Source organism: Brassica oleracea, chromosome C6 (genome assembly GCF_000695525.1).
Source record: "Brassica oleracea var. oleracea cultivar TO1000 chromosome C6, BOL, whole genome shotgun sequence".
Classification (NCBI taxonomy): domain Eukaryota; kingdom Viridiplantae; phylum Streptophyta; class Magnoliopsida; order Brassicales; family Brassicaceae; genus Brassica; species Brassica oleracea.
Window position 1 is genome coordinate 21,429,380 of NC_027753.1, and position 10,039 is coordinate 21,439,418.

Sequence of the window (10,039 nt, forward strand, 5' to 3'; positions counted from 1 at the left end):
GTGGTGGGTGGTGGGTGGTGGGTGGTGAATAAGCATCTCAAAATCAATTTGGTTGGTTAAAAAGCAAAATAAATGGTATACGATCAAAACTGTTTTTTGATGTGAAATAGTAGTTTTTTTGGTCAAGATGTGAGAGACTAGTTAGGAAAATAATTTAAGCTACTTTTCTTAACTAAAACGTTTAAAACAAACTTTTTGTATAAAATGATTCTAGGTAAAAAGAAAAGTATGTTCTGTACCAATTGCCGCAGCAACATACCAACCTTGTTGGACAGTGACCCATAAGGCCATAACATACTATATCACTATTAGTTGTGGTTGTTTCCAATTTGTTTTGTTATACATAGCTAGATTACCATGTATTCACCATTTCACTGTTCTTTCTGATGTATATTATTTTCAACTTATCCTGCTTAAGGGTTCTTTTTTTTTTTGTCAATCTGCTTAAGGGTTTGAGTTTCATTTGTAATTTACTCTGTTTCCAATTTCTAAGACAAGTGTGAATAAATAACTAACCAAAACAAAGAACATCAAAATCACACAGATGCTGATTTACTACAATCAAACAAAAGTCTTGATAATGTTATAAACGAAATGAACATGATAGTAACCACCAGGATAAAAATTCATGACATGACACTTCAACAAAAAACAAATTAACAATTCTAGAGGGAGTTTCTTCAAGATGAGAAGGAAGATCCGAGGGAGAGAGAGAGAGGTAGCAGTTTTTCTTTGAGCCCATCAGAGCATGCAATCAGTTCTTGCAGGAAGCCTCCTGAAGAAATTGAGAGGAACTGATGGTAGCCTGTACCTAAACCTCGGATGTCTCAGAACATAGATCCCAACCAAAAGAGCCACAACCTGAAACGGAGTCACATAGAGAATAACTGCAGCAATCAAACAGAAAAGAACAAACAGCGCAGTTGCACGCGGATCACGCCAGCTCAGCAGAGACTGAAGCCTTTCTCCCTGAGTTGCAAGATCACCAACCACCGTCTGAATCCTCCCAGCGATACTCCTCAGCCTATCATACCTCATCCTGACAATATCAGATGGTCTCGAAGTAGGGAAAGTATCAAACTCTTCGTCCAGCTCGTCAGGGTGAGCTGAGTCAGCGTGTGAGAGACGCGTGTCCATGTGCGGAGGATGCCTCGGTCTCCAACGGTAGTACCAAACACCGATAAGGAAGAGGTAGAGGAAGATGGTGGGCAAGATGAGCTCAGGGTAGAGGACAAGGATGATGAACAGGAGATGGATCAACACCGTTGTGATTGGATTCTTCCAGTTACAGATCTGTTCAAACCATTTCCCCACTGCTATCAACCCGCTCAACACCCCCATGATCCTGAAGAAGTTCGCTTTGCTTCTCCTCATGCTCCACATGTGAGAGCCAACATCAAGCATGTACTCGACCACTTCTTTCCTTAGAGGCGGCTCTGCTCTTGTAAGCCTCATTGACACAATCTGCGTCGCTTGATGCCTCAGGTTATCAAGCTGGCCAACGGTTAAAGGATGGATGTAATGCATCTTAGGCAACAGAGGGAGTGAGTACATATGCATCATGTTGAGCAAGGAGGAGCAAGTGAACCTCACAGCTAAGTGGATCTCTCCCATTTTCTTAACTCCGTTGGGATGAAGCACCAAGAGAGGGTATGAGTGAGTGTAGACTCTATCAGTCTCGAGAGTAGAGAGACGGATTCTCACTTTCCCAACTCTTGAATCTTTTCCTCCACCGTTCTTCTCACCTCCATGGAGATGGCAGTTATCAAAGACCCCAACGGTAACAACGGTGCACGGATCAAAAACCTCCCAAGTGTATTGCTCGTTCCACCTCGGCGTAAAGCTGTCAATGATGGTCCTTGTTCTAATCCACTTCTGTCCGTACTTCGCCACACAGTACGCATCCGTAGTCCCACGACCGTCTTTAGCCTTCATAGGCATCAGACCAGTCGCGTTAAGTATCCCAAGCTCCAACACGCCGATGTTAGGCTTCCAAAGCTGCTTAGCCGTCGGTCTAAGATCACTGCTGTAATGCGTACTCTCGTCAAGAACGTGGTACCCTCCTTCCAAGCATATCCTCATGTGAATCTTGCTAGCGAACTTGATCTCCTTCTTCTCCCCGTCGACCATGATATGCTTCTCGAGGTTAAACCACTTGCTGTTCACAGGCCTGTGGTCAAACCTCTTGTCAAGATACTGCAAAGGGATCGCGCATCTCCCCAAGACTTCGTCTTTGTTCGGAGCAACTCTGTCTTCAACACTTAAAATCAAAGGCTCCTCGAAGGGCTCAGCTGCTACAAACATCAAGTCTTCATTCCACATGGGGTTAATAGTCCTGCTTTGTGACACTCTCGTCCTCTGCACTTGGTTCCCCACTATAGCCTTCACGTAAACCTCAGGGTATCTCCCTTTGTCGGTTGGTATCAGATCTTGAGCTTCGATTACGTTAACCCTTAGGTACCAAAGCTTGGGAGAGAGGTAAACCTTGGAACGGATGTTGGCGAGAGCGTCGGTTCCGCTAACCGTCGCAGCGTCCGAGTGCCACGCTTCAGGGAAAGCTTCATCAGCTTGTGTACCGAACCAAACAGCCAGCATCAGCTCTCCCTTGACTTTCTCTCCTTTCCTGTCTTCGAGTCTGTACCACTGAGGCGCCAAGGGACTGTCTGGAGGAACTCTCTTAGGCACCTCGCTCAAGTCAAACACAACCCGACCAATCAAATCGTCTTTCACAACGTCCTTGTCTTTGACAGTAGCTTCAAGGAAAGAAGCTTGGATCCTGTCTTTGGAGAAGGCGAAGACTTGGTTCCACTCGGGGTTTGACTTCTTCTCGAAGTGGCGCGTGGTTCCTTTGTAGTTTCCGAGCTTCACCTCGACGTAAGGGTCGCAGCTACCGGTTAAGTCTTTACCGGGCAACTCCTTGGCTTTGACCACACGGACGTAGAGGTACTGCATCTGCTCAACGAGGTCATAGGTGCTGGTGAGCTTGTCTCCAGTGACTTTTCCACCGCCGAGATGTGGTCTCGTCTCCTTCAAGGAGAAATCTTCAGGAGGTGGTCTCTGCATCATGCTTGCTCGAGAACACACTACACAGTTCAAAAATGCAAAAAAGACTAATAAACATTCACATTCAGTAGCTTAAGAAGGCAATTAAGATTACAAGACTTACAGAGATTAAGTGTTTCAGCTACTACTACTCCACTTCAAAAGCACTAGATCTGAGACAAAAACAACACCATTTGAAGAAGAGTTAGAAAGCTAAGAGAAAAGAAAGAGTAAAGTGAGATAAATGCATAAAAATAAATATAAATTGAATAAAAAAAGAATCTCGAATAAAGCATCGCATTTTCTAGATCATAAACAACCTCGTTAGCATCTCCGAGACAGAATCTAACGGCACAAAATCGTGAATCTCTTTATTCATCGAAAGAACACCACTTTTGTTTTAACATCGGAAACACAAACCATAAACTATTACACAGAGCAGGAGTTACGCTGTCTGATGAATTTTTACTTCAAAAAAAAAATACTTTGAAACTCACAAATCTCTTCTTTCAATTTTTTTTTCTGTCCTCGAGATACTTAAACACTAAACGACAAAGTGCAAAAAAATAGAAAATAAATCAACAACCACTTACAAAGATCTAGAATGCTGAAACTAAATCCATGGAAAAAAAATGATGTAAAAAAATTTGAAATCTAACTATACACATACCTTAGATCTTCGGAAAAAGATCTATGGGATGAGAAGAAGAGTTACTATAAACGATTTTACGCAGGCGATGAAATCTCCATCTTGAATAAGCAAAGTCTAGAGAGAGTCTTCTTCAACAATAAGAGACGACTAGTAGAGGCAGCGGATAGGCACCACTATGAAAGGGCAACTTCTTCTAGAGAGAGAGAGAGAGAGACATTGAAGAGCAGTGAGAGAGAAAAAGAGGAAGCTTTTGTGGCTCACTTGTTTGTTGTCTTCTTCTCTCTTTTGCTTTTTCTACAGTTTTCACTTTTTTCTCTTTTTTTTACTGAAATCTCAAAATAATAATAATTCTGTAAAGGATGGGGTCCACGTAAAATCACGCAAGACATACCTCTCTGTTTTGAATCTCACACGTGTGGAGACGACGGTTTTGTGTAATCTTTCAACGGCGGTCGTCTTTTCTCCGTAATAAAATATTTAGTATAACTGAAACAATCCTCGTTAATATTATTTGAAGGGCAGTTCCCCTGGATAAACAATTTTTGAATTTTTTTTTTAACGTCTGATTAATTATATATTAATACAGTATTGAAAAATATTACATAGACGATTTTACAGCCGGCAATTATACCACCATATGAGAATACACGTCTGACTACATCCCTCCGAGCAGTCCTATGAGATTCATGTTCGATGATACGCCATGCACCATATTGAAGACCTATTGTAACCCTCTTTTCTTCATATTCTGTATAATTTGCGTTTTCTGGAGTTTGAACCTCAGACCTGCTGGTGTAGAAGCATTAATGAACATTTAGTCAAACAACTGGACTAAAGGAACTTCCACACAATTTTCAAGTTTTGGTCACAAAAATAAACTATAGAGAAAAAAATGACCAAAATGTTTCATTTAATAGAAAAAGACCTTAATACCCAAAATATGTTAAAAATAAAAAAAACTATAGTTTTAGATTATATGCTTTCAAATTCGATTTTTTTTATAAAAAAAAAATTTTGAAATTTTTTTTCTCAAAAATTTTTTTAATTTTTTTTTCAAATTTTCTTTTTGTAAATCGAAAATAATTTTTGAAACTATTTTTTAAAAAAAAATATTTTCAAATTTTTAATATTTATTTTTTAATTTATAAAATTTTAAACCTCAATCTCAAATCCCCACCGCTTGACTCTAAACCCTAAGGTTTGGATTAGTTAACCCTATGAGTATAAATGTATATTTACCTCTTTAATGAAACATTTTTGTTATTTTGATCCTTAGAGTCTATATTTGTGACAAAAACTTTTTTAGTGTTATCCTGGTATTTCTCTTATTTGAATGTGCAGATTATTATTTTGTGTGTATCCCAATATATAAAAGAGATCGAGGGAGTGTTTTCAGACTATTCACTTCAGCATGGAAAATCAACCAATGAGAAGAGTAGGTTTTGCCACGTCAACAGAGTAGAGAAGGTGAAACTGGATCTTTCGTGTGAACTGTTTTAAATCTTAAAATTTTATTTCGGCTCATATCAAGCCTACGTCGACAACCCTTTTTTTCCTCTGAAGCTTTGAGTCGATCTTTCAGGACTCTTCCACTTCGTACTATTTGTTCTATTCTCTGAATTTTCAGTTACTTTGAGCCACTTCTTATCAATTAATGATGATCTTTAATTTTTTCCGAATGTTTCGTTCCTCTTCCCATTGATCCTCTTCCTATATAAAGAGCTATAACATATTCTATCAAACCAATTGAAAGGTCAAAATTTTCCTTTTTCATCTTCTCTTTTTAATGACGAGGTTTATGGTGCCGTTTTTTCTTCCTAAGTTACTATATTCGAAAGGAAGAGCTAATCATGCATCAACTGATTGTCTAAAGCTCTCTGCATATCTTTCAATATCAGTGACGCCTTCGCTCCTCCTCTATAGGTACTTCTCCAATAGCTTTTCCCATTCTAAAGGCATAATCCTAAATCTCACAAGTTTTGGATATGCAGATCCAGCTGTTATATTAACTTTGATAGTAATTCACGCCGAGAAAGAAATCTCATAAGATTCTAGCATAGTAGCCCGTCATCTGGTTTTATGATTGTTATTTGTGGGATTACTAGAATTCACCGTGCTGGGCCATGAGAGAAGATATACTTCAGACCTGAACAAGTGAAGGTTGTGATCAACTCATGTGGTGGGCTGTGTTTTGGTTTCAGTGATGTCACATATATGTGAGTTTATAATTTCAAAAACTTCTCTATTATAGAGAGAGAGACAGTGTGAGACCTTTTTGTAGATGTCATGAAAGTTCTTATGATTGTTGTTTGATAAATTATTGCAGATTGTCATCACTCTTGAGATTTGTGGTGTTAAGGAAATTGTTGAGATTCCTTTTGATTATCATGGCTTCGATACATCATTGTGATAAATTTTCAGGGTGAGATTGTTGAACACTGAATCTCTGTTCCTCTTCACCTAACCATATGATTTGTTTATCTTAATTACATAACGTGTGAAGGAGATTATGATGGACTCGAAAGGTGGTAAAAAGAAGTCTAGAGTAATAGTTCCTTATCTTATGAAGCCCCTCTTAGTTACATCCTTGAAGATGTTTGTCCTAGCAATGGAATCAAGAAACTCAAATCTTCTTATTGCTACAACGCAAACTCAAATCTTCTGTTTGGTTACATCTTATGAATCACCCTCCTAATATAGTTTCGCTTTCTTTAATTTCCACTTAATAATTTACTTTCTTCTAAGATTTTTTTCTGCTGATTCGTGATGGTGTTTATGGCTTATCTGCAATCGTTTTCGAAGGTTACGAGAAGCGGCTCGAGGTTTCTTTCTTCGAGCCAAGCATCTTTCAATATTCCAAGGGATTGGGTCGCTGTGCCCTGACCAAGTCCCAATTGGACGATATACTCACCTGCATGCATGCAAGATCGTGTCCCTTTTCTACAACGATCAGTTGATGGGAAATGATGAGGCTAAGAAGGCATGTCTATGCTGCCTCTGCCCAGTCCCCAGTCCCCTAGCAAATGCAACAACAATGTCTACACAAGGTATTTTACGAGAATGAAAGTGGCAAGACCGGATCAATGACTGACAAGTCTGGAATCAAAAATGCAATCTCCACTGTCCTTGTGACTTTTGAAGATGGGTTTTGGGTACACTAGCTTCAAAGCTGTAGGTTATGAATTCAACACTATCCACATGAGTCAGCTGTTGACAAGGGTTTTGTCTTGCTAGGAGCCCAAGAAACTATAGTCGTACACTTGAGTGTTGGAATGAACGAGTACAAGCCGGAGATCAGTGTAGGCTTGGAAGATTATAAATGCATAGCGACAGACATTTGGGCCTTTAGGCGAAGATAGTGGAACAGTCATGTATCAGGCGTTTGAGAAGTTTGGCAAGTTTTGTGGGTTGCCTAGATCTACCGTAAGTATGACTGGAGCAGCAACAATAGCTGCATCAGTAGAACAAGCAGAACTTCATCTAAAATATTTTTGAGCTTCTTATTTTTGCATCTTCTTTAAATTAGAGCATGATTAATGGGGAGGGGGGGATGGTTCTTAGGGTGAGGTTCTTAGCGGAATATAAGAAACCGTCTCTTAATTTTTAACTAAAAAAGCTAAGAGTCGGTTCTTAAAGGCTATTTTTGTGACAAAAACTTAAAAATGGCTATCGTAGAGAATTTATCTTTCTTATTATGATTTACTGCTTTTTACCTTACTATGTCCGTCTCTCTGCTTTTGTTGTGGACGAATGAATGAAAAAAGGAGAGTACCATTAACTTAAATCACACTGCAATGATATTGATCTCGAAGCTGTTCTACCAGAAGTTTACCTCTTCTCCGAGCAGCATTTGGATCCTTGCGCTTAAGGAAACTTTTCTGAGCTTCAAGGGGGGAACATCCAGCAAAGTGCCCACTGTTCTTTGAGAGGCTGATAGAGATGGCGTTGTTGTACCTGATATGGCCATACAACGTTTTCTTTTAAAATTTATGTTACCAATGACGATAAGAATGGTTTAGAGAAAAACATGCATATAAAAGTTTAGCTAACAAGTCAACATGTCACAATGGGATTTCCTACATATATCCTACAACATGTTTATAAGAAAAAAAAATCCAAAAAGCTTCTAAAAAATATTGTATTTATCTTCTTTACCTAAATTTCGTAAATAAAACTACCACAAATTTTTATTTATATATGAAATAAATACAAAAGTTATATTTAAAAAAATTTGGATAATGTATTCCAGATATTAAAATTTGAATGATTATTTGATTTTTGATAATGAATATATGAAAAAATACACAAATTTGTTTAGCACATTAAGAAAACAATACATATTAATTTATAAATATTATTTTATTCATCTTAATTTTGTATGAATCGTAACATATATATATTTTATATACTGGGATATACTGAAACATAAATGTTACAGTAATCTAAGATTAACATAAAAGTAACATACCAAAAAAATTAGTATGAAATAAGAAAATTTAACAAATTTTAAAATAGATGCAAAGAACTTTGGGGAAACAAAATAATATGCAGTATCATTACAAGTAGGTATGTTCATATTATTGTGGTTTGATGTTTTTGTTTAGCTAACAAATTTAAAAAAAAAATACTTGCAAAAAAATCTTTAAAAGGATGAGCATATGGAAAATTCTTTAAAAAGTTCAGCTTGGGTAAACAAACAAACAACGATATATATTTGATAAATTATATACACCTTAAGTGTGTTACAAACAAAAATATACACCTTAAGTTTTTAAGTTTGGCTAAACATATACACCATGTCCACATTTTTATTGTTTAGTAGCATTTGAAGATAACTTATGACAATTTAACAAATATCAACTGTAATTTGATCTTTATCATAAAATATTTATCCCAAATGATTTTATTTAAATATTATTAAATTTAGGAAAAAGAAAAACATAGATTCAGCAATTTAAATCAAGTCATTTCTCATAGTTGTGCCATGGTTCCTCTTAAGTGTAGCATATTAGCCGTATGATTTTTCTAACCGACTAAACCCTTTTACGGTATGTAACATGTATAAAATTAAAAATTGTATTAATTTATTTAATTAAGTTTAAGAATTTTGAGCCAATGACAAATGCATAGCAGAGGCGGATCCACGTAAAAAGGTGTGGGTTTAATTAACACCGCAAAAATAAAGAAAAATTGTGATTTGTAAACCATAACATAAATCAATCACAGCATAGTTGACCAGAAACATTTTTTTTTTTTTTGAGAAAGGACTAGTTGGCCAGAAACATTTCTCGGTTTATTAGTTATAATTTCTGCAGAACTATTTAAGATATGTTAATGTACTTTTTAATACTAAAACAAGTAATATTGATTTTTTAAAAAAGGTTTTTTAAACAATTATTTTAGGTATAGTTACAAGATACACATTATATATGATATAATAGTAAAATATATAACATTTTTGTGAAAAAGACCTACGCCCGGGGAAAGCCCTAGTTTGTATAATGCAGGTTTATCTGATTATATTATGACACACGAATTAGATAGAAAAATAAAACTTGTAGTGTAATACTGTAGATGAAGCAGAAGTCATTGGATTCCTCTGTGTCTGCATACAAAAAGCCGTATGTATGGCTGGACCTTGATTTTTTTTTTTTGCTGAATAAAAATGAATTTTAGGGCCCAATAATTATCAAGGTGTTATAAATCAATTAATAGATGTCAATAACCGGCTCGGTCATAAATCGGCCCATCCGCAGGAGAGAGAGTCGGCCTATTGAGGAGAGAGAGAGGCGGCCACATTTATATGTTTCTTTTTCTTTGTATGATTAGGATTTTTTTTGTTTGTAATCTCTCCATATTATGTATTAGTAGTCTTTCCTAAATCCTAGTTGATTTAGGTTTTGGATACTTTCTTTTTTACTTATCTTGTAATCCCCTATATAAAGGGAAGACTTATTTATTAATGAAATACAGAAAACATCCAGCTCTAAATCTATTGTTTCACAACACGTTATCAGCACGAGTCTCAAAACTCCCTGAGCAAATCGAAAAACTCCTAAACCTAAAACCTAGCCGGCGACCTTGAACCCTAACCCGACGAACCCTAATCTGTTCTTGCAAGCCTTCCAGCTCGTGTTCATCCGATCAGCCCCAGCCCTAAGGTATTTCTGATACTAGACGAAGACAACCTCAGCTCCATCCATTCTCAGCTTGCATCCCAGACAACTACAACTCGCGTTCCCCGATCAGCCAGCTCGCGACCCGACAGCGATCAGCTCGCGCGACTTCAACTCCAACTCGTTCCAGCTCGCGTCCGTTCGAGGTTCTCTTGGTGGTCCGGTTTCT

The 10,039-nt window shown here is 37.2% G+C and overlaps 1 protein-coding gene across 1 annotated transcript; it reads right to left on the minus strand.

Moving 5' to 3' along the window:
- Positions 1–523: 523 nt before the first annotated feature.
- LOC106300078 (protein QUIRKY) lies at positions 524–3,967 on the minus strand. Its single transcript, XM_013736140.1, has 3 exons — positions 3,713–3,967; positions 3,167–3,215; positions 524–3,083 (listed from the first exon to the last, which is right to left on the minus strand). Exon 3 carries the CDS (start codon positions 3,064–3,066, stop codon positions 742–744), a length of 2,325 nt encoding a protein of 774 aa, XP_013591594.1. The 5' UTR covers positions 3,067–3,083; positions 3,167–3,215; positions 3,713–3,967; the 3' UTR covers positions 524–741.
- Positions 3,968–10,039: the final 6,072 nt, after the last annotated feature.